Source organism: Lathamus discolor, chromosome 12 (genome assembly GCF_037157495.1).
Source record: "Lathamus discolor isolate bLatDis1 chromosome 12, bLatDis1.hap1, whole genome shotgun sequence".
NCBI classification, from domain to species: Eukaryota; Metazoa; Chordata; class Aves; order Psittaciformes; family Psittacidae; genus Lathamus; species Lathamus discolor.
In genome coordinates this window covers 4370319-4395001 of record NC_088895.1, presented here as the reverse complement: position 1 = coordinate 4395001, position 24683 = coordinate 4370319, and the positions used below count along the sequence as shown (strand labels likewise).

The 24683-nt window shown below is 41.1% G+C and overlaps 1 protein-coding gene across 7 annotated transcripts; it reads left to right on the top strand.

The window, feature by feature from the left end:
• The first annotated feature begins 236 nt into the window (after positions 1 to 236).
• PATZ1 (POZ/BTB and AT hook containing zinc finger 1) lies at positions 237 to 24683 on the top strand. 7 transcript variants are annotated; one of them, XM_065692850.1, is made up of 6 exons: positions 245 to 1637; positions 3978 to 4041; positions 7317 to 7388; positions 9761 to 9932; positions 15663 to 15800; positions 17684 to 24683. In XM_065692850.1, the coding sequence occupies exons 1-6, from the start codon at positions 361 to 363 to the stop codon at positions 18097 to 18099; spliced, it is 2139 nt and encodes a 712-aa protein (XP_065548922.1). In that variant the 5' UTR covers positions 245 to 360; the 3' UTR covers positions 18100 to 24683. The 7 variants fall into 7 exon arrangements, with proteins under 7 accessions (XP_065548927.1, XP_065548926.1, XP_065548925.1 ...); XM_065692849.1 differs by having other exon boundaries at positions 246 to 1637; positions 17681 to 24683; XM_065692855.1 differs by lacking the exon at positions 7317 to 7388 and having other exon boundaries at positions 237 to 1637; positions 15728 to 15800; positions 17681 to 17813.

The following is a 24683-nucleotide window of genomic DNA, read 5'->3' as shown; positions in this document are numbered from 1 at the left end:
GCCCGGAGCCGCAGCCGCCGGAGCTTCCCCCTCCCTCCCGGCTTCGCTGCAGCCGCGCCGCGCACGCCCCTTCCCGCGGCGGCCTCCGCGGCCGCAGCGCCTCGTGGCGGCCGAGCCCGGGCGGAGCTCGCGCGGCCGCGGCGGCCCCGCGCGGCGCGCGCCCCTCGGCCGCCGGAGCCTTTTGTCTCGCCCCCCCCACCCCCCCTCCCGCACTCCCCTCGCGCTGTGCAGGGAGCGCAGCGCGCGCCGCCGCCGTCGGCCCGGACAGGGGCGGGGAGGAGCAGGAGGAGGCGGCGCGCGCCGCCGGGCGGCCTGAGAGCGCGCGCCCCCTGCGGGCGCCAGCGGGGCGGCGCAGCCCCCATGGAGCGGGTGAGCGAGGCCGCCGCTTGCGGCCCCTCGTCGGGCTGCTACACGTACCAGGTGAGCCGGCACAGCGCCGACATGCTGCACAGCCTCAACCAGCAGCGCAAGAACGGCGGCCGCTTCTGCGACGTGCTCCTGCGAGTGGGCGACGAGAGCTTCCCGGCGCACCGGGCGGTGCTGGCCGCTTGCAGCGAGTACTTCGAGTCGGTGTTCAGCGCGCAGCTGGGCGACGGGGCAGGTGGCGGCGGCGCGGAGGGGGGCGCGGCGGAGGCAGCAGCGGCCGGCGGCGCGGCGGCCGGCGGTACCCCCGGGGGCGGGCGGGAGCTGGAGATGCACACCATCAGCTCCAAGGTATTCGGAGACATCCTGGACTTCGCCTACACGTCGCGCATCGTGGTGCGACTGGAGAGCTTCCCAGAGCTCATGACGGCCGCCAAGTTCCTGCTGATGCGCTCTGTGATTGACATCTGCCAGGAGGTCATCAAGCAGTCCAATGTGCAGCTCCTCGTGCCCCCTGCACGCCCCGACATCATGCTCTTCCGTCCGGGGGCCGCTGACCTCGGCTTCCCTCTTGACATGACCAACGGTGCCACTTTGGCACCCAATGGCAATGGCATTGCTGGCATGCCTGAAGACGAGGCCACGCGGGCTGCGCTCACTGCTGCGCAGTCTTCCCTACCTGTTCTGCAGGGCGTGGACCGCCTGCCCATGGTGGCAGGACCTCTGTCCCCACCGCTGCTGGCCTCACCTTTCCAGAATGTTGCTGCTACTGCCCCTACTTTAAGCACCAAGAGGGGCAGAGGGCGACCCCGTAAAGCCAATCTCTTGGACTCCATGATGTTTGGTACCCCAGGGGGGCTGCGAGAGGCTGGTATTCTGCCTTGCGGTCTCTGCGGGAAAGTATTTACGGATGCTAATCGTCTTCGTCAGCATGAAGCTCAACATGGGGTGACAAGCTTACAACTGGGCTACATAGACATCCCACCCCCAAGACTGGGTGAAAATGGCGTCCCTGGTCAGGATGACCCCGATGCTCCCCGAAAAAGAAGCAGGACGAGGAAACAGGTGGCCTGTGAAATCTGTGGCAAGATTTTTCGGGACGTGTACCACCTGAATCGGCACAAGCTGTCTCACTCTGGCGAGAAGCCTTACTCGTGTCCAGTGTGTGGCTTACGGTTCAAGCGGAAAGACAGGATGTCCTATCATGTTCGATCTCACGATGGCTCTGTGGGAAAGCCCTATATCTGCCAGAGCTGTGGAAAAGGCTTTTCCAGGTAAGAGAGTACTTACAAGGACCATACACATGAGTGGAGACCTAGGAAGTTGTCTTCTTTATTCCTTGGGAAGCAAGAACAGTTTGTACTTAGGATAGTTTTGACTGTTCCACTTTAAAACATCTGAAGAAATGAGACTTCCCACATTTCCGCTGGGAGGCTATTCCAGAGTCTCTTGAAAGGGTTTAAAAGTAATTAAGACATAGAACTGAGAGTCCATGTGGCTTCTGGGTAACATTCCCAGCTTTGTCCCAGGCTTGGTGTATGCGTGTCCTTGGGCAAATCAGTTAGTCTCTCCCTCGAATGACTCTTCTGTGAAATGGGTATTGAAGTACTTACCTCCCTCACATAAGTGTCTTGAGACTACTGATTTGTAGGTAGTTGGAAGGTGCTGTTGAAGTGCAAATATTAATACATCTCAAGATTTATTATTTTTCTCGTATCCATTTTAAATTTTCTTTTTCTTAACTTCCCTTCATTTCTCTTAGTTCGTAATGTTTTTTATCACCCAAATGTGAAGGAAGAGGTGAGATTTCAAAGGCTGCAGCATCAAGTATCTTTTATTACATGATCTTTGTGTCCTTTGGGTTTACATCCTTCTGAAGGGGATCCTGTTTCTGCCCTGCAACATACGTAAGATCTGTGCATTTAATGTTGCTGATTTTTTTGTTGTCGCTGTTTGTGGGAGTTAATAAGTAGTTTGATACACGTAGTCGTGTTAGTGGTATCTTATAGTCTGAGTTAATGAATTTGAAACTTCTTTGGAAGTTTGCTGCTCGCTTGGAGAGTAGAAGCAGGGGGGGAGGGGGATGCGTATACTCTGTGTTGCTTTTGTAGCAGCCGCCGCTTTTCTGCTCTAACGGGAGGGAAGGAATTGGAATCCGAAAACAAATCAGAAGGCTACTGTGCGCTAAATGTAGAAATTATGCCCCTGCTAGCCCTCTTTTTGATAGCAGGACTTGCTGTTACTGAAATAAATTAAGACAATGTAGACTCCTTTTTTGTTTTTAAAAGCAGCGATAATTAGGGATGCATCTGCACAGGGACTGCAGATTTAGGGACGTGAAGTTCTAACATGAAAATTTCACCTGTGGCTAGCAGTGAGAGTGTTTTTCTTATCATAGTGCTACCTGGGATCATCTGCCAATTTTTACTGGTTTTATTAACACTGGAAGATTTCTGCTGTTGCTGGTTTTGTCCACAGATGAAAGTGGAAGATACGTGTTGAGTTCTTATTTTTCCCAGTGAGTTAATGTGAACAGGCAGGAATGCTGTCCTAAAAGGAAGCAACAAAAATGTCTATGTTTATAAAATCCAAGTATGAATGAAAAGAAGAGTCTCTTTTAAGTTTCAGTATTCAGCCAACGGCAGTTGGAAGCGGGATGTCTTATTTTGGTAGCCTTTCGTTCGCTCCATGGCGCAGCACGTGAGGTTGCTAGGATTCAGGTACCTACAAGGACCCCAACCAGTCTTTCCGGTTGCACGGCTCCAGCCCGCTTGCTGGAGCATCAGGTTTAACAGCCTCACTGCAAAGTTCAGCCTATCTTCTGTCCGCAGTGTGTGAATTCCATCCCGCGCCCTCCCATTGGTGCAGCTGGGAAGTTGGGGGAGGAGAGGGTGGAGAACTTGTTTCCAAGCAGTTTTGGCTTCGTACAATGAAAAGCTTTCTTCCCACTAGGAGAAACTCCCACCAGGAAAATCTGCAGCTATTCAGTCCTCTCTTCTTTAAAGTAGGCTTTACCGATTGTGAAGAATGGCCTGTCTTTTAATTTCAGTAATAATTTGCTCTTCCATTGCACCTTCTAGTTGGGACCTTCAGAGCACTTTATTTGTATTAATGCAGTCTCCCCACCAAGTTGTAAGTTAGAACAGTAGTTTTTCACCTTGCTGGTGGAAAATGTGTCACAGCAACAGTTTACTGTCAGCCTTTTTGCACAGAGGTGCTTAAAGTTGGCTTCGTACATCCATGGTTGCGACAGAAACCAAAAGGATCCGATTTTCAAATACTCAGCAACTGTAAATCAGAGTGCCCTGATTGTCAAGATCTAAATAGGATTTTGGAAGGGGACATGCAGGCTTGCAAATAGTAGCTTGTATTTCCTGCTTTCTCTGATCATTCAGTCATCATTTCTCCCTGAGAAAATGCTGCCTTTTTAGCAAGTTGGCGAGGGTACTTGTCAAGGTAGGGTCCCAGTTGTTGGTCATCTGGTTGTTGGAAAGTTAAGTATCACCACATTTGTAATACATTTGTAATAACCCACTGCTGGGATCTTATTTTTTCATTAAAATTGTGAGTTTACTTTTAGTATTTAAGTGTGCTTATGTGTATTTTCTTTCAAGGCCAGACCACTTGAATGGACACATCAAACAGGTGCATACCTCAGAGAGACCTCACAAGTGTCAGGTAGGAGATGAAGGGGTTTAGAGTCATGTATGGGTAATCTTTGGCATTGCATTTATGCGTGCAGACAGCTACAATGTATCAGTAAAAATACCATGTATGTGTGAATTGGGATAAATATGGGTAAATAACTGTGCTCAACAGTGACAGCTGCTTTCCATCCCTCCCGTCCCCCAGCCCCTTGTGTCATCTACAGCTTTGGTCCTCCTGCCTCCCTCCCCTCCTGCCAGATGCTCTTCCCTGCTGCTCTATCCCAGTCCCACCCTGGATCTCTTACCCAGCCACCTTGTCCCTGGGCTTAGAGTCAGCGTCACTGCTGATGGCCTCCATGCCCCTTCCTCCTTTTTTTATTTATTGCAGTTGTTGCCAACAGGAGGCTCCAATGCTGAATTCATTTTGGGTTTTTTTAGAATACTTTCAAATAAAATCGGTGAATATTGTAACTTGCCAAGATACTTTGATTTTTTAATCACATAGCCTTCAGAACATTGCACTGAGCAAAATTGGAAGCTTTTTGGTTTTATCCCAGGGAAAATATACATAATGGCATCACAGTATCCTTTCTAATACAATGTCATAATATTGTATATAGCTTTTTTCAGTTATTAAATTATTCATTAGGATTTAAAAGATCAAATTAAAAATGATATTCTGTAATACACTTGTAGAGAGGTGTAAAAGGTACCTGGAAGTATTAAGTAAAACCAAAGCTGAGAACCGGCTTCCACTGTCATTCACTGCCTTCACATAGTTGTCAGGCAAACTTCTAAAACATTTGCTAGGTAACAGTCTCCCTGCTTGGTCTCTGAAGAAAGATTGATTTATTTATCTAAAGAAAGTTGGAGCAAGATAGTTTTAATTTTCTTTGAAGACAGTGAAGCTTAGAGGATTTTTTGTTTCCTGGTATTTTTAACCACACTGTCTGAACCCAGTCAGTCAGTCCTACATGACTGCTGCCTCCTGAGCTGCGGGTTTTTTCACCATACCTTGACACACCTCTCCCACGTTTCCTCCACATTACGGAAGTTTTGAAACGTTTTGCAACTTTAATAATCCCATGAACATTTTTTTCAGGCATATAGAGCAATCTGAAGGTTTCGATTGACCTCCATATGATCTGTGGAAGCCCAACACCTTCAGAAATCAGGCCATAAGGACTTCACATTGATTTAACTGCATATCTTCTATAAAGCCTTAGACTGGTTTAAGCTTCTTAAGATGACTTAGGGGTTATAGATTTACATAAATTTGAAAACTTCACTCATCAAAAGACTTTGTAATTTGGGGAGTAAGGGGCCTGGGTGGATGAACTGAAGATGAACATGTATTTGTGTGCAAGTATGAAAGTGAATGTTTCGGTCCCAGCATACACAGAAACTCACCAGTCTCTTGCCAGTTGACATCGATGTTACTGAACGAATACATTTTATGAATAGCATTAATAGACATGTCCTTTACCAGCTGATGCCTGATAATTTTTTAATAGTTTTCTGACTAAGAATACTAAATATGAGCTCTATAAGTGTGAATCAGAGGATACACTAAGAGCTAGAACATAAAGAAATACAGAAGCTAAGATTGTACAGCCAAGCTCAACTCTGTCTCCTGGCACACATAAACTTTATGATAGCAGTTTCTAACTGCTATCTAACAGCCTTTCTCACTGTGTGTTGTCTAAAGGAGCATAATTCTGCATGCACTCGTCATTCAGTTCAGAGGTGCAGGCTGTAGGTTACCAGCGTCAGGACAGAGGTGCTCATTTAGGCTTGGTTTGGTTTTGATTTTTGGCTGCTTAACCATGCAAAGTAAATTTTTCCTGAATCTTAAGGTGTAAAAAATCTGTTAAGGAGCTGTTGCATGTTCTTGCAGAAATAATACTTAATAGTATCCTGTCAGATTTAGAAAGTCTTCATAAACGTGCACAGATCTGCTTTGCATGGTACAAACCACAGAAGGGATGCCATCACACTGAAAATTGGTTTCAAATCCAGAAACTGATGTAAAAATTGATAAAGTTGTCCTTGTGATCATCTCATAACCAGTAACGTTTCTGTTTCATGACATGTATTTAAGCACAGAATCTGGCCACTAAGAAGGAAAATAGCTTCATACTGGAATGTTCCCCATTTTCCAGTCTCTTTTTTCGCATTAATTTTTTTTGGCAAATTAGCTCCCCTTGAGGGCAGCCTGAACAGCATTGAGCAACCTTTTCGAATCTGGGTTCCTGTTGAAAATGTTACTGTCATGCTTTGTTTATATTTACTGCAAAAGAGAAGTGCTCAGTAAACAGGAAAGCTTTCCAGAATCCCCTATGGCAATGGCATTCCTGGAAGTTGTGCTTTAGTATGATTTAAACAAAATCCACTGGCCATTTACCTGAGCCCTCATTTATCTTTACAGACCAGTGGATACCTAATGTTCTGTTGATGTAGCATCAGGGTACATTTTGGGCTACCAAAGCCAAAGTGTGAAGGTGTCTACCCAACTTCAGAATGAAACTATGAGAAGCAGGACAACTGTAAGCTGAACATCACCACAACAGCTCTAGTTTTTAGTGCTCAGCATGTAATCCTACACTCATCCCCCTAAAATAGCAGCTGTGCTTCACAGATCTTTGAAAAACTATCCAAAGTTGCAGCACCTGATGCCAAAGACCTAATTCCATCTTTTTCACTACTGATAAAATAGACTCAGAATAGGGAAGGCCTCTAAAGAACCAAGGCAGCTGAGAAATCCAAGAAGTTGCTTTGGTGTCCAGACAAGACACCAAATGCATTCGGGGTGTTTTCCCCTGGATTGTTGCACTGGTAATTTATTTAATTGTTCTTTTATTTTTAAATTTTTATTTTTTTAATCTGACAGCAGAGTTCTGTATGTAGGAGAAGGGGTAAGTCAGTTTTCTGGCCATGATGGGGTAGCTCAGTTTGCTGACTCACCATGGGAAGGGGTGAAGCTGGGATGTTGGCTTTTGAGTGTGAATGGTATGAAAGTTAGGCTGCAGTTTGGGAGGAAACAGTGATCTCAAAATCTGTGGATGTGAAAGAACAAGGGGAGAAAAAAGAAGTTTGCCTCTTCACAGGGATAAGAGACAGATTGTTGTTCTGGCAATTCAAAAAGAGAAAAATGCAGGTTAAATTAAAGTACAACTTTTGACAAAGAAAAAAATATTTATTTGAGTAACCCTAAAATTGGCATCCCAAGTCCAGTGCTTTTCCCATTGATTTCAATGCAGAATGAGTTTCTTCCTGTCCTAATTTCTCTTACTTCCTGCCTATTAGCAGGAAAATGGCAGCCACCATGGAATAAGCTCAGAGACATCCACATCCATAGAAAAGTTGAACCTTCAAGAGGTATTTCTTAAACAATGTTTTTTAAACTTTATATATATATATTCTTTTTTAATCTATTTATATACCTGTGCAATGTTTGAAAGGAAGGCACTGGAGAGTTTTCTTCTATGATTAACAATTAATGATAAATTCTTAGCACTCATTTAGCACTTCACATCTTTTGTAAGATAAAACTTTTTTCTCTATACCTTTTATAAATATTAACTATTTGAATATTAACTTTGGGGTCTTCTTTAAACCTGGTCCTGTCTCCCATTGTTATGGTTCAGCTAAACTGGTTCTTGCTTTCTCCACTGGACTTAATTTTTACTTTTTTTTAAGCTTCTTCACAGATATATTTATTATGTAGCTTATCCAAAGGTGAACTGTGCACAGCCCAGCAGCAAAGAGATCAAACACAGAAATTACTATATTGCCTTTCCCTAAGCTTTCAACTTTACAAGTTCAGTATGGAACAGATCTCGTTTCACTTCTGGCATCCCTGTGATTTGTCTCTGGTCTGCTTCATCAACTAATACATTCCCAATGCTTTTGTATGGACGCTTCCTGTGGCTCAGTATTTTTACACTTACTGATGATGGATCTCTTGGCTGTCATTTTTGATTGTCTAGTTACATATCTTTAGTTGATATCCAACAGATTGATTAGTATCAGTGCTGGAATCCTGCCTGAAATGAGTGTTTACCTCTGAGGACATTTTAGTAAGCGAAAGCTGCACCTGTTTTGCTCAGCGCTGTGTACTGAGATTTCAAATGAAGAGAAATCTTTCACGTTCCAGAATCTGCCTCTTCAGTACTTGTAATTTATGAATCTTTGTCTGGTGAGCTTAGTTAAACTGTGTATATTGCAGAAATCCAGTTAATTTTACTGTTGTCTTTTTAAGTTCATTAAGTCCTGATCCTCTGAGGTGCTAAGCCTTGTGCTTGCTGCAAAATAGTCTCAGCTGTATGGGAGTTTACCATACTTAGGCATCTCACAGGATCTAATGAGTGTAAAGCCTCCTGACATTGATAGGTACTTTTCAGCTGTCTTCAATGTTGCTTTTTTCAATAAGCTCTTGATAAATTAAATTATATAAAATTATGTGGGTTATGGTCTTCTGTATTATCAATTTCACTTATTTAAAGTTATAATTCTGGAATTTTACTAGGATTGTTACATTAAAGTCTATTGATAAACAGTTGTTTAATTACACACTGATACTTGAAAAGACAGAATATATTCAGTTCCCAAGTCACTTAATAAGCTCATATTACCTCTGAAAGGGTTCTGCTTATAAATCTTAAAACTGATTTTTTTTAATATAAAAGTGATATAAATGAAACACTCCACGCTCTTGAATGTTAACACTGTTGCCCGCTTACTCTGGTCATTCTAATGTATGTTTGCTTTTGTTTTTCTTCTCATACTTGTGAGCAATGGTTTCAGACTGTATCTTTAATAACTTGTACAGTGTAGTGCTGGTGATTTATTTTCCTTCACATGTTAGAGATAGAGCAAGCCTTTCAGAGCTGGCAGGCTGTTGTAATGGGCTATATATGTAGTCTGCATGCCTGCCAATTGGTATGATCATAAAACTGGGAGGAAGCCTTCACTCATCTTACCATATGGATTACGCCTGGGAAGTGGGCAAGTAAAATCAATATTAGCTTAATGCCAAATCAAGTTTGTTTCGCAATAGTGAGTGGAATATGATACCTTGACCAGGGGTAAGTTATAAACAAATTACAGGGCTATACAGTTATTTTGATACCTGCTCAGTTCTGAAGCTTCACTTCTACAATTTGTCTGCACTGCTACAGTGGATACCAGGATGACTCTTTTACTCTCTTTCATCGTATTCTCATCCCAGCCAGTTCTCTGATGCTTTGTACGTTTTCATACTCCAAAGGGATTCTATGTACTGAAGTTATATTGATCAGGTCAAAGAAAAAAATTTAGGAAACTGACAGAAAGGACATTTTGAGTGGTCTAAAGTGTTTGTAATGGCCCAGTGAAATGGCAGAACTTACTGTAAATGGAATGAAGTGGTTTCTGCTGTTTCTTTTGTTAATATTACTTAAAGTTTTAGTGTCTTCAGCCTCAGAGAGGAGCTAAGGCCTTACAACTCTTAAGCTGATTTAAGTTTTACTGTCTGTAGTATGTTAGAGCTGTTTTCTTGCTTTCTTAATTCTCGCAAGTAGAAACATTACATTTTGTGCAGTGTGTTGCTTATCTGAATTTTTTATTGTGGGAAAATGCCTTGTGCATCATGTCATTTGTGTATATGCACAGGATCTAAGGTATTTACTCTAAGGCATACTAAATATGTTCAACAATATCAGTGCTTTTAGCGGAGTTGATGAGTCACATAGTTCTCATTATACCTGCAGACTTGTAATGCTTCCTTTGCCACTCGTGACCGACTGCGCTCACACCTAGCATGTCATGAAGACAAAGTTCCATGCCAGGTGTGTGGGAAGTACTTGAGAGCAGCATATATGGCAGATCATTTGAAGAAACATAGTGAAGGACCAAGCAATTTCTGCACTATCTGTAACCGAGGTAATGAAGAAACTACTGTTTTATTTCAGTGGGATGGGGCAGCACTTGAGGGAAGCTGTAAGGCTGCGTGAGTCTGTCTGCAACAGGAGGAGGTTATGCCATAGATGTGTACGTAGTCTGTTTTTTTCTGATTGAATAGTTAACCTTGAAACTGATGGAGTTATAGGTCTGGCCTCTGGCCTTTTTACATGGCTGATAGTTCCTGAAGAAATTCAGTTTAAATCTGAAGCAAATTGTTTTAGACAGTTTTAAGAGTTTCATTTGCTAAATACAATAACCTGTACAATAACCATGATACACTGCCTTGCTGCTATTCACCATACACCTTTTATTTCCTATACCTGGCTAGACCTGAGTCCTTGCAATCAGTTAGGAAGAAGAATCTGTAAAATACCCACCAATACACATTAAAAATACATTAAAAATCTACATTATCTTATCAGTCTTTCTTACCCTCCTGGTGCAGCAGTAGCGTCAAGCTGCTTCTCCCTCTTAACCTAAGAAATTGCTTTGTATTAGTGTACGTTTCTAAACCAATTTTTATAAAGAGCACTAGATATGTGCTTTACCTTTGTTTGTACAAATACAGCTTTTCACAGAATCATAGAATGTCTCGAGTTGGAAGGGACCATAAATATCGAGTCCAACTCCCTGCTCGACTAAACCATATGGCTAAGAGCTTTTGAAGCTTTTCTGTCTGTTTGTGGTACTCGTCAGTTGGAAAGAGTTGTAAATTTAGGCTTTGTGGGCTGTAAGGCAAGCTGGAAAAAGAATTTTGACTCATTATTGTCTTTTTTTTTTTTCTGAATGATTAATATACAACTTCAGAATCCATTGTTGGCTCACACAGGCATACATATCTTGTAGGAAGAGGCTGCTGTGGTGTTTTGGGATCTTGTTTTTTTTGATGAGTCCTTTATTTATGATGTGTGTTCCCTTTTCTAATTTAAGAGAGGTGAAATCTTTTGAGAGAATAAAGCTGTTTTGTCTTTAATGTGAGAACTGTATAGGGAGCTTTTTGGATGATTGGGAGTTAGTTGATGAGTAATGAGAGACATTTCCAGTAGTTAAACAGTCTGCTAGGTCCTGAGAGTGTTGTTGAGTGGCAAAGGCATCTTGGTTAAAAATCTTCAGATTCTGAAGCTCCAGATTGATGGTATGAAATGAAGCTTGGTTTTCTTTCCAGCTGAAGGCCTATCTTGTGAAAAACTGCTTAAGTTTATCCCGATTCTTTTTGTGGTAACAACATGGAAAAGAGGCTTTCCAAGATCCAGGTGCTATCCTGCTCTCCTTTAGTTGAACATGGTGCCAAACAGAAACTCAAACGGGTTGGGAGGAATTGTCTTGTTTCCAAGATTTGTGAGATTGAGTTTCAACTGAACTACCACTGGATGTCACTGCAGCTCTTTTGAAATTCAGCCAGCATGACAAAAGACAGCTCTGGCATTCAAACAATGAAATGACTAAATGGTTTATTCACATTTTACAGGTTTAAATGTACAGTGGAGATATAAATAGAGCATACACTTCTGTGTAGAAGGATAGGGGACCTGTTGTACAGCAAACTTGAAGCATCTAGTTTTTCTTATAGTTTATGCGTCTTGTCAGAATCTAGCCTGCTGGGAATTTCAGTTTACAACAGCACTCAGAAAATGTAATTCATCTACTGAATTATTGTTCAAATGTCTACTCAGTGTTAGAATTCATAGGAAAGGGAAGATACAGACTGGATTTGTCAGACAATTATGTTGTGAACTCATTGTTTTATGCTATGAAGTTTGATTATAGATTTATGATCCAAAACAGTACAATTTTTAATCCATAGTGTTCTAGAATCAAATTATAATGTTGATTGTTTTAAATAGGTACCTTTTAAATTGTAGAGCCTGGCAAGATGAAGGGTAGTGGAAAATTTCTGGGTTAGAGGCATCTATCTGATAGGCATTTGTGCAGTCAGAAGGTACTCAGTGTCCCGCCCCACTGCAGTTGCCCCATGACTGTGGTGCTTGTGTAGTGGCATTTTGTTTGATTTTTTCCCCCATCTAACATGCTGTAAAAATACAGATTTTGTATTATTTGGAACTTAGCTAGTTCCGGATACAGTATTGTCAAGCAAGATGTCGAGCTGCTTGTAGAGAGAATTTTGGATGTTGGCGGACAAAAAACCAGAAAAAGTGGATGAAAGGTGATTGTTACCCCAATGAACATATCCTGGTGTTAAAGACAGAGCTTAGAACCCCTCAGTGTATCCCACCAGAAGACTGAAGGCTTTTCTTAATCAAGTGTTTCATGGTTTTTTAGAGGTTTTTAGTGGATTTACGAGCTGGAAAGCTCAGTACGTGGCTGACAGCAGTAGCCACTGGTTTGTCGTGTCATGCATGTCCCGTTCGCTGATTCCATTTATTCATTTCGTTTACAAAATGGCAGTATAATGTCCAAAAACCACCATCGTGATTTGATGCTTTTTCCAGGTTATTTTCTCACATAGGTTCTTTATGTTTATAATAATTATGAAAGCAATTAAATCCTGTTAAATCAGGGAAGCTGGGCGATGTTGTTGGTTGGTTTTAGTTTTGGTTTGGTTTTGTTGCGGTTTTTTTATCCCTGGGATTTTCTGTTGGGTTTGTTGGGGGTTTCTTTCAAGAACTCATCTAAAATGTGCTTACGAAAACTAATCTCCAATCCTCACTTTTTAAGACAAATTCTCTTTAATCAGTTGAAATAAAAAAACCCCTGCTCCTGCTTTGTTGTTACATAATCTTCTACAACCATTCTTAGGAACTGTATTTGCTTGTGTGGGCTTTTTCAGAGAGCTTCAGAGATGAATGACTTTGGCAAGTCTAGAACTGATACTTCATAATCACAGGTGCAACTCTGAAGATTCCTTTTCTGTTTCAGACACACAAACATTGTTTGTTTCACAGAAATGAGTTAGGAGAAGGGTAAATATTCCAATCAGAAGTTAGATGGAATTCTTGTTTACTGTAAGATGAATTCTTGTCTATTTCCAGGAGGATACAGAGTTGATTAAAGTTGATATATTCTGCACATGTTCCAGCTAAATCCAAAGTGGATTCTTAGGAAAGAAAGTGGAAATTTTGAAAAAGCATCCTGCAGTTATTTCTGTAGTCTGTCTCCTTATAGATGTCTATAGATCTAAGAGATCAAGGGATAGGTCCCATTTATAAAGCAGATCATTTCTTCTGTCTGCATGTTTTTAATGTTGGTTCCTCTGCTATGAAGAAATAATCTGCTCTGCAAAGCTGAGAGATGTGTATGGGTAAAACAATACATACATTCCTTCTTTGAAAATCACTGCCACTTGATTCTCTGCATTAGCCTGACTTTGTTTTTAAAGAGCTTTTTAAAAGTAAAGGATTATTATCTCTGAATTCCCCATCCTCCCAGGACAGACATTCATAATTAAGGTCTGGGGGAAGGGAAGGCCAGTGCTAAGTGCTTCAGAAAAAAAAAAATAGGATAAAAACAGAACAAAAAATCTCACTTTAAAGTTTCCTGTTGGCACTCTTACTGCTTTGATGGAAGTTGATGACTCGCGTGTTCGTCTGCCAAGTGCATAAAGGGGAGCAAACACACTTTGCAGGCAGTTTTCATTATAGAAAGCAATGTACTCTACAAATAGAGATCTGAGTTCAGAAAAAATACCACATAGCAGAGATTGCAACTTCAGATTTTTCTGTGGCAGTTGTATAGAAGAACACCAAATAGCTGTATGTAGTCCTTTTTTAATGGTTGGCAGTAGGATTTTAATGCATTGCTATGTAGAGGCTCATCTCAGCATGCATGTGGTTATTAGACATGTCTGAAATAAGGGAAGTACATTGTAGTTGGAAGTATCACCATTATATCTCTATATTGCGTCATTTCCTCTATACCAGTCAAACACTGGTTCTTTCCATCTCCATGGTGAATTTTTAGTATTTGGAAAAATACATTCTCTTGTGGGCCAGGGAGATTTTCAGTACAGCATTTTGTGTCTGAGGGTAGGTCTTGCATTATCTCAGAGGACAATACGATTACATCGATTCCCTGGATGACATGTGGCCTAAGAGATTCTGCTGTATTGTATTTTGAGTCATATGTTCTTGGTTTCTTCACTTGTGATGTATCTGCTATTCTGTGCATTTATCTTCAACTCGGGAGTGTACAGTAACTTGTGCTCATTCTCAGTAGTCTGCTCTTTTGCCCTTCTTCAGGTTGCTGTGGAGTTCTATCTTGCTCTCCAGGTCCTGCATAAATAGTTCTTAATTACCTCTGAATACTCTTTGATCCTGGCTTCTAAGAAAAGTCTGGGTAGAGGGATATTCTGTTGGGTTGGCATAGGGAATTCTAGTGTAAAGACACATTCATTGTTAAGTTCAGTACCTAACAGCTGCTGTCAGAAAATCCACCACAGAGAGCTGTGCCAGTGTTGGTTCTGCATTCTTCCTAAGATGTTCTTATATAGCATCAAACATAAATGCAGTTATATCAATAGAAAAATGGCCTTACACTAGTATATCTATCTGTATTTAAAATGAAGCATTGGTATGAAGCTTCTCTTGCAATGGCTTGTGCTGTAAATGCTCTATTGGTTTAAAAACATCTAGGTCCTGGCTTTCTCTGTCCAGAAAGGGATAGAGAAATCTGAAACTCTGTCTGTCATGGTGAAACTTATGTTGTGTTCTAAGGTGTTAAAGAAAAATGTTTCTAATATGAAAATGCCATAATACTCTGTTCAAAACATAACAGAAAATTAAGAAGGCTGCTGATAGGTGTACCCTGTATAGGAAGTCTTTGTGCCTTATATCTGTACTCCAAATGCACGAGTACTAACTGCAGATCTTATAAAAATTGAATTTTAAACCATCCCAAAGTATATTTTGAGATAAATTGCATGAAAGGAAAAGGTTGTATTTGTGAGACTTCAAAAACAATTCAGAAAAGCACATGCACAAATGTAAAACACTGTTTTGTTCAGAAATCAGTTGTTTGAAATCTCTGTTTTTAGTTTCAGTGGTTTGGGCTCACAGAGCAGAACTAATAGAAGAATTGACATTTCATTTTAGTTGTATTGGGTTTTTTTAACTGCAGACAAAATATGAGTTGTATTGGGTTTTGAAATTCAGGATGAGCTGCAGGGTGAAATGTTTTCAAAAGCTGCTGTAGAACAAAACTGTATACCTTAAAACCTCAGTAGTTTTAGCTTTCTGGCTTCTAGGATTCACTATACACCTAAGGGGAAAGCACGCTAAATACCAAAGAGGGGTGCTACTAAGTGGCATCCCTTCGAATCTGAACAGCATAAAATAAACTAATTTGAACTATTTTCCAAAGTATTATCAAATTATGAACATTATTTAATTAAAATAAAGCAGCACAAAAATGGTGAAGGAACATGGGTGCCTTTTCTGTATCATGTCTCCTCTGCCTTTCTTTTTCCAGAGAGTTTCGTGTTATCTGCTAGGTTTGCTTACATTGGGTTTGTTTTCAAGGAGGCTATTCTTTCATCATGACTTCCAAACAGCAAATGAAGTCTAATGAAATGTATTAATTGCCTGATTATGTCTAGGAATCCTACTTGAGCATGTTGTAGGTAACCAGAAATCAAGTTAGTATAATGGCAACTTCGTAATAAGGAGTAGGAGCAAGACAAAGATTAAAAGAATGGGGAAGGCAGATGTGTGTCTTTGCTGGTGGCAGGATCTCATCTCCTTTTATCTTGTTTAGGTTTCTCCTCTGCCTCCTACTTAAAGGTCCATGTTAAAACCCACCACGGTGTTCCCCTTCCCCAGGTCTCCAGGCACCAGGAGTCCATCCCGAATGGGGGAGCAGCGTTCCACTGCGTCAGGACCTATGGCATCAAAGGCAAGAGACTCGCTGCTCTGCACCTTGCTGCTCTGTGCAAAACTTTGTGTGTGGGGTGCTGGGCTGGGTGAGAAAGGGGAGGGAGGAAAGACAGCGAAAACACCGGAGAGAGGCTTAGGGAGATGCAGAGAAACTGCAGAGCATCACATAGTATTTAATACCTGTCCTTGGATAGCTGATTTCACAAGTCTGGGGGAAGGAGATGCACACGTAAGGGTACATGAATTTTTGGCAGCTTCTTTGATTTTTAGAGATTGAAAAAGCCACGTTAGTTCATCTTGATCATCTTCCTAGAAGCAGTCAGTATTTGAATGTTGCCTGGGGCATGCAGATCCTTGATGGTCCCTTTGTACCATTCTGCCTGAGTCTTGTGCCAGTCAAACCACATATCTAACTTCTGGTGAAGGAAGGGAGAGCTACAAAATGCAGTTCATAAAGATTCTTGAGAGGTGGAAGTAGTATGCATTCTCAGTTTGATGAGGAACCATGCAACTACCTGTAGTTACACTTATTAATGCTGTTGAGGAGGACAGGTAGAGGTTGTTAGTACTGTTGCTTTTTTGTTTGTTTGTTTAACCTGGTTTTAGCTTCTAGAAAAAAGAAATATGGTAGGAATAGCTGAAGAGTAATTAACTTCTGAGTATGTGAAGCTGTGTGTTTATGTCGAATAGCTTGCTTTCTGCTTCTTGGTTTGAGCTATCAGTATTCTTGGGGAAGCTGAAATGTCAGAAAATTCTTCAAAACCATGGTTGTCCAAAAAAGTTAGTTTTGTTTTTTTTTTTTTTTGCCCAGGGTAATGCAGCAGGCTGGGTTAAACAAAGTCTGTGCCAGCAGAAAGCTAGCTGTGTGATTTTTCTTTCTGTTGAAGTCCTGATAGAGTTACTACAGAAGCCCTTTGGGTTTGGGTGGTGTGCTGACTTAACAAGAGATTTACTCCAGCTCAGTGGTGTATTGATTTCATGCATATCCTGTTTGGTTTGTAATGCTGAGTCCATAGCAAATCTGTCTTTTGGGTTGTGCCAAGTGGTTCTTTGGTCTTTTAGAGTTAATAGTAGCTCCAGCTTATTTGTATTCAGAGACTTGTTGAGGAGTATGTCTGGGTTTCCCACGCTCATTCACATGCGCTGAGCAAAAAGCGTGGACAAACTTTCTTGGCGCAATGTGAGAGGAGAATGGGGAGCACTCCAAACATACCAATGGCTTTGCCAGGATATGTATCCAAATGACTTAAAATAGTGTCTCTGACCTCCCTCCTGTTTCACACTACAGTATTTTAAGATGGAACCATTTTAGATTATGAACTTCACTTCCAACAGCATTGTGCTTGATTTGTAAAAATCAAAAAGTTCCTCAAGACTAAATGAAATTTCGTGCCTTAAATTGCAGTAGCTCACTGCTGTTTTGCTGAGTGTTTCCAGGTTTCTTCACATCTTGCTGCAGCCTGTTCTTCATTAGGTTTCTAGGCTCTACCCCAAAGTATCAGCAATATTTCAGAAGTGTGGGAATGAATTGTAAAATTAAAAACTCATCATTAAGTCCATCCTTTCGTAGTGCCTGGGGTGTAAGACATCTGTTGTGAGACATCTTTGGGATTCAAAAAAGTGTTACATAAACCAGAGACCCATGATGGTCCCATTCAATATCATGAAAAGTCCATACTAAAAAGATGGATGTTGCTCTGATAGCAGCTGTGGTTTGTAGAGAAGACCTGTGGTCAAGGGCTCTTGAATGTGAGAGATTGCAATGTTAAGAGTGTATCATTCTGCCATGATGGGCATTAATGAAATCAGGTGGTAACCAATATGATCTATTTTAATGCATGTTAAGTACTGGTTTGGGGAGATAAGATTCTGAAAACTTCTCTTTTCTTTTTCCCATAGAAGGCCAGAAATGTTCACATTCGGACCCGATTGAGAGTTCTGATTCATACGGAGACCTCTCTGACACCAGTGACCTCAAGACTCCTGAGAAACAGAGCACCAATGGGTCCTTCTCGTGTGACATGGCAGTCAGCAAAAACAAAATGGAGACGGAAGGAGAGAAGAAGTACCCTTGCCCTGAGTGTGGCAGCTTTTTCAGATCAAAGTCTTATCTGAACAAACACATACAGAAAGTTCACGTCAGGGCCCTCGGTGGCCCACTTGGGGACCTCGGTCCTGCTTTAGGATCCCCCTTTTCACCCCAACAGAACATGTCTCTCCTGGAGTCATTTGGGTTTCAGATCGTCCAGTCAGCATTTGCATCATCCCTAGTGGATCCAGAGGTCGACCAGCAACCAATGGGGCCAGAGGGGAAATGAGATCAGTTTGATCTTAAAGCAAAGCAGCAGTCTGGCTATAATGATAAGATGCTGTGAATGAAAGATGAAATAATGAAATTTGGTTCTATAGCTGAGAATTTTTTATTCATTTTAGCTTCCCCTTTTATCTCATGCCCTACCCCACCTTTAAACCTTCACTGGGGAGAGGAAGAAAATGCTTCTTAGCTGATAAAATACAGAAGATGGTGACCTTGAACAGAAGACAACCTAAAATACCAAATGGAGCTTTAGAGGCTGCTGCTGGTGTTTAGTTGTGATCTTCTAGAATAAATGCTACCAGCACTGGTCTGAGACTTAGACAGTCCTAGTGACCGAGGCACCTGGGGAGCTACAGCTACAGGGAGCTATGCTTTTGTTCTCTCTCTATTCCCCACCTTCCCTAACCTACCCCAGAAAAACAGTAAGTTTTAAAACCAGACCCATTATTGAATATAACAGTAAGTAAAATGCCCGTAGTACCTACCAGGGTACAATGCAGTTGTCCTTTGAAAAACCAGAAAATCTTAAAGAAGGTGCAAGAATTTGAACCCCTTCTGCCATTTGTGAGGCTGTGAGTGCTGCAGCAGAACTGAACTGCTGAGAAAAATCACCATTTGGAACAGGTTGTTTTTGTTACTTTTGACCATTAAACTTGCTGTCAGTTTTTTAATTCTCTATTATTATTATTTTAGGACCTGTTGTAGTGAATTGCTACTGAAAAGCCAGTCTAAGGCGAGACACAGAGCACTCTTAAAGCAGCAGTCACATTAGGGTTAGTATTAATTTGTTTTTAGATGTACCATAATGAATAACTTGGCTAGTTGGTTGTTTTAAGTCTATGAAAGAAATAGTTTTATGAAGAAAAAAAAAAAAAGATTAAAAAAAAAAAAAAAGGAAGGAAAAATACCATTGCAGTCTGGTTGACTGGTGCTCATTTTTCATGTGGGGACCTAGGGTATAAACACGATGAGCTATCGGGTTAACGCTATGTACCACTGACTTGTTTAGTGTGAATAAACCCAGGGGTTCACAGAGTGATTTTGGTTTAATTGGATTGGACTCTATTAAAGAAGTTAGTATGTTACTTTGCATCCCCTCGTTTTGTCTGGTTTTTGAGCAGTTTAGCCACCTGTCCAAAAGGTGTGCAAATGAGAGCCAGCAGTGCTCTCCTGATCTGCCTCTAGTCAGGTTTGCAAAAGCCAGATTAATCCTTTCTTTTCCAAATAAGAAAGGTTTTTATAGGAAGAGATGGGAATTGCAAACAGCAGATCTCTCAAAAAGAATTGATTACAAAATGCAAAAAAGCTGGGCTCTAGGCTGTTGGAGGTTCCATTTAATCTGAAGATACCACTTGTGCAGAGATAATGTCCTTTCTTGTCTCTCCCTTTCCTCCCATGTAACTTGTCAAGGTTTTATGTACCAAATCCAGGTATAAATGTTGTTTAACACAGGGTTAGGAGTTAGGAATACTCTGAGTTATAATTATGGTTCTGCTGTTGATGCTCAAGGTCACATAGGAAAGCTCCCTGAATTTATTCCTTAATTTCCCATCTGTGAAGAGTTTTCTCCACATCACAGTTGTGAGGGTTAATAAGCAAAGGTTTAAGCAGTGATTTGGTCTAGAAAGGCCACTCTGAAAAGTCCAAGTCCCACACCAACCATGCATTCTATGAAGCAATAGCTTTCTCCATCACTAACACAGTGCTGGAGCGGGGTAGACCACCTCAGACCAGGACCTACATCCTCTGCAGGAAACATGTATATATTAAATGTGAACATATAGCCACAAACTGCTGTTGCACCACAACTTGCATTGCCCAGGTGCTCCTAATCCAAACCCTGCAGTTAATGTATAACTGAAATAAGATACATTCCTGGTTTTTTTAATGTTGGAATTATACAGCCTTTTATATAAGTATATGGATTTTGAAATGATGTTCTAAATTCTACAGACTTAAGAAGGCCTAGCTTCTCTTTTCTAAGAAGCTACATTTTTTGTACTTGCTCTCAAGTGTTACAAACTGAGGATTAATAATCAATGGCTTTCTTTATAGCACCAGCACTTTCTAAATTGAGAGCATGTTGCAGCGGATTTGAGGTTTTGCTATTAATCTGTGTTGGGAGACTGAAGGACATGTTCCTCTCCATTTATCTTCTCCCAGAATCCCTGGAAAATAGGTCTGAGTTTCATTTCAAGGGAAAACAAACAAAAACAAAACCAACCCAACCCACCTTAAAACTAAAGCATCATGGAATTACTATTGCTGTACTGGTAAGCTTAGGTGACAAGTAGAAAATGGAATTTTGTAAAGGTAACAGAACATTTTCAAATATCTTAATAATGTAGACGATACTGAGACAACCTTGTGAACTGCCACGCAAGTGGAGATAGAGCAGGCGTTCCAGTCAGCAGAACAATTTATTGGGATGAGCAAATGCAACTGCAGTCACTCGTATTTAAGCCACCAGGCAAATTTCTGTTGAATTGGGGTTGTATTCTGAAATATTTAAGGAGTTTGTGTTCCTGTGTGTACTCAAAGAGGGTGCAGTAGTCATAAAATTCAACTCCAAAAGCCAAGTCCAGAATATAGGGTATTTTCATCCTACATATAGCTCCACTGACTCCAGTGTTACTAGTGGGTTGAATTTAGCCATGTGTATCAGAATGTAATTTTGAATACTACAGAATTTGACCTGATGAAACAAATGAAAAGCCTTGAACTAAATAGGAAGCCTTGCAAAACACTAACTGTGCATTTTGCTTGTCAAAGAAAATGCTTACTAAGTTGTCATGAATCCATCGGTTGAAAGCTACTTACTTCTCAGTCTAGTGGACAGGGAAACAATTGGGCAGGAAGTGAACAATCCTGAAATGACAGTTCTAGATCACCCTAGTGTAAACAGGAGGGATTTGCACCAACACAAGAGACTGATGCAGACCAGTGCCAGCAGTCGTTTGGGCAGATCTTTAGCAGTGGTGTGTTTTCAGAGCTTTTTTGCTTCTTTGGGGGCATATTGTTCTATTCTGGTTAGTAATTTAATCTACATGCACATTCTTTATATTGTGTGCTTTGGGAAATGCCTACTTCTCAGAGAACAGAAAACAGATCCAAACAGAAACTCATCTTCAGAAGTTCAGAGTTCAAATGGAACTACTTAACATACCCTGAGCTGTAACCTCACTTGTTTATATTACATTTTTAATTGGATTATCAATGTATAGATGATAGTTCTCATTTTGGGCCAGCCCTCCTTTCCTTATCATCATCTTTGGTGGGACTTCAGTCCAATGTTGGAGTCAGTGCACTTTTCTGCCAAGAAGAGAACTTCAGTTCATACGAATTTAGATAACCAGAGTTGTAGTATTTCTTTGTATTATAGGACTCCCTAAACCCCTCAACTGAGGATTAGACCCTTGTGTATTAGGTATGATGAAACATCTTCAACCATTTATAATCTAAACATTAAAGGTAGACAAGAAAAGAGTAGATGCTTGTAGGTGAATGAGTGAAATAAAACTGAAGGACTACAAACCGCTTGCATGCATGCTTAAGTGTTGTGTTGAATGTAGGGACACAGACTTATCATTAGGCTTCTTTTGTTGCCTGATTTTATCTTTATGTACTGTTAATCAACAACAAATGCAAGGTAAAGTGATTTAATGTGAATTTATTCCATACTGAGTTAAATTTCCTTGCATTTGTCATGTGTTAAATGTGTGCAAACAGACTTCTTACTGTGGCTCACCTGATGCATGGTAATGTGGTGCGTGTGAGCTCTCAATGTGAAGTGATTTTGCCCATGATGACGTGGGAAATTGATAGCAGAACCAGAAATTGAACACAGATTTTTCCTTCTCTCAATCCAGTGCCTTAACTATAGTAGGGCAAAGTATTATATGTTGGGGGGTGTGTGTGATTGATTTGTTTGGGTTTTAAAGCCTAGAAGTCTAAGATGGTGTGGACTTGGTCTTCCTACCAATCTTTTGAAGAATTGCAAATGCCCAGTCACAATTTTAGACCTGTTCGAGTGCCAGTGACTTAGGGAATATTTGTTATTTCCCATGTATTCCCTGAAATTATTGTTCCTCCCTCAACTGCTGTCAGCAGTAAGGAATGACTTGAATAGAAGAGCTGTGTAATTGAATGTCTATCTAACTCAACTAACTGAATCGATAGTATGAAAGCTAACCTAGATTTTGTAGGCTCTGTTGTAACTTTAGTGTCTTGTTTTTTCACTAAATCTTTGTTCCTAGAAATCAATATCTGAACTTATGTCTTGAGTCTGGAGTGGGGTACCACTTTCAGCTTTAATTTTTTTAAGGTGCTTGCTTGAGGAAGTAGATGCCAAAGTAAACTTCAAAGGAATTCCAGACTTCAGTGTTGGAAGAATGAACGGAGAGCTAGAGCTCTCTTTAGAGATAAATAGACAAAGTAAAAAAAACCAGCTACCAGAATTTTCAGTAATGAAATGGGAAAGGCTTTTCTTTATCACCCCCAAAATAACCAGATATTTTCAATTGTTCAGCATGGCAGAAACTCTGAGAGCAAGTGCCAAGCAAAACCATGGAATGTGTTGGCTTTTTCAGCATTATGAACATACCTTAACAGCATTATGAATATTTTAATGTATATTAAGCCAGCTTTGTACCGTTCACCTTTTGCCTGGGTACAGGATCTGAGTTTTAATTGAACAGAACATAAGCTCACAGTGAATCTCTGAGCTTATGCTCTCAGTCCAACCCTGAGAGACAAAACAAATGAGCAAAGAGGGGAAAAAATCCCAATAGGAAAATTTAAAAGGGAAAACAGTTTCTGGAAGATTCCCATGTCTCCTGAGAGAGTCCCATTTTTTTATCCTGAACATCCTTTTCAAACAAGATCCTTCAGCTGTTGTGAATGAGCCTTTGGGAACAGACTTGGCTTTTAGCCCAAATTGCTGCTCCTTGTCCCTGTCAGAAGGCAGTGTGTTCTGGAGCACTGAGCCTGGGACCCGGAGGGAGGCAGTGCTCCCTGACACATCTGCAGTGGCAGAGTCAGCAGCAAAAACATTGGCATAATGTCTTCCTGCCTGCTTCCTTGCCACCTTCACCCTCAGATGTGTACACTACTCAGATGTGTACAGCTCTGCAAATACCTGTGTTCACTGTAAAACAAAGCAGAGAACTTTGCCTAAAAAAGATAAAAAAGGGGGAAAAAAAACCCAAACCACCAACCTGAAAAACAGTTAAATGACATAACTGCAAAGTGATGCAGAACAAGAGGAGGAACTCTGGCTGTAAAGGGTTGTGGTGATAGCTGGAATGTTTAAAGCATGTTAATGAAAAACCAGTTTGCTCTATGGTAGCGGTAACGCAGCCTGTTTGTAAAGAATTAACACCTTGTGTCATCTCTAGCCTCTTCCTGTGTTTTGTTCCCATCTATAAAATGAGATGATGATAACCCTTGGGTAAAACTGTTTCAAGACTTGGTTGATGTGCCAAACTGTGCTGCACAGTTGTGCTGTGAGCTCTTCTGCAAGCGTTTGGCCTCACTGACTTCAAGTGTAATACCAAGTTGAACAAACATTTGGCCACATTTTTTCTGAAAAGTGAGATATTTAATTTAAAGACTGCCTGGCACTGTTGATCTGCTCTCAGGGTTTATGTGAGCTTTTCCTAGGTGGCCTCTCTAATTGTACTGCAACTTGGAGACCTGGAGGTGCTCTGAACTGAGCTGTACTGAAGGAAGGAGGTAACTGGTGTTCTCACTGATGTTCCAGTGACCCCCTCCCAGCTCCGGGGTTCCATGTGGACCATGGGGCACTTCATACAGCCACTGGCAGCCATAAATGCTCTTGAGCTTCCTGTAGTCACATAGTGAGCTTGGGTAAGTGTTTTTATAATAAATCAGTCTCATGCTTGCTAATAGCTTTTTGGCTGCTGTGCCTACAAACTGGTGCCTTCTCCAGGCAATTTTTACATGCCCTCTGCAAAGTTGTCAGACTGCTGGCTCTTGAAAGAATCAACTTAAGCCTTGTTCTTGGGCTCAGAATTTCTCTTCAGTACTGTTGTCATCTGAAAGTTTGCTGCAATTAGTGCAAATACACAGTGTAAGAGAGAAAATAAAAGGCTGTTCTCAGATGTCCTGTAGAGTGAGCAACTGAAACTGAGTTTGGGATGACCCACTAAAACTGGCATTTTTCCCTGGCTGCACACTGTATGGAAGAGACAGTGCCTTGGAAGGGAAGGAGCAGGAAAGTTTGCCATTGGCTCTGATGAATCCCAGTTCTGCTTCTACTGAAGTTGTTGGGAATCTTCCCATTATCTTCAGTGTGAGCAAGAAAGGATCTTAGGTGAGGATGGATGACTCTTTCCCTACTTGAATGAAGTCTCTTGCTTATTTATGGGCCTGCTTCTATTGAAACCGAGCCTGTTTTAGCCTTTTTGGGTTCTTAGGGACCTGTTTGTATAAAGCAACTTACCTACCTATCTTTTTTTTTTCTATTGTGTGTATTTTTTGTATGTTCTGTTGGAAGGTGAAGCCTCTGTAGAAGGGGATACAAAAACTGATTTTTAAATAGTAATAAACCAAAAGAGAATTAAA

Coding starts and splice junctions, on each gene's coding strand:
- PATZ1 (XM_065692849.1), top strand. CDS start 361: ATGGAGCGGGTGAGCGAGGCCGCCGCTTGCGGCCCCTCGTCGGGCTGC. Junction 9,933..15,662: donor CTGCACTATCTGTAACCGAG/GTAATGAAGAAA, acceptor TATCTTGTTTAG/GTTTCTCCTCTGCCTCCTAC. Junction 15,801..17,680: donor CAGGACCTATGGCATCAAAG/GCAAGAGACTCG, acceptor TTTTTCCCATAG/AAGGCCAGAAATGTTCACAT.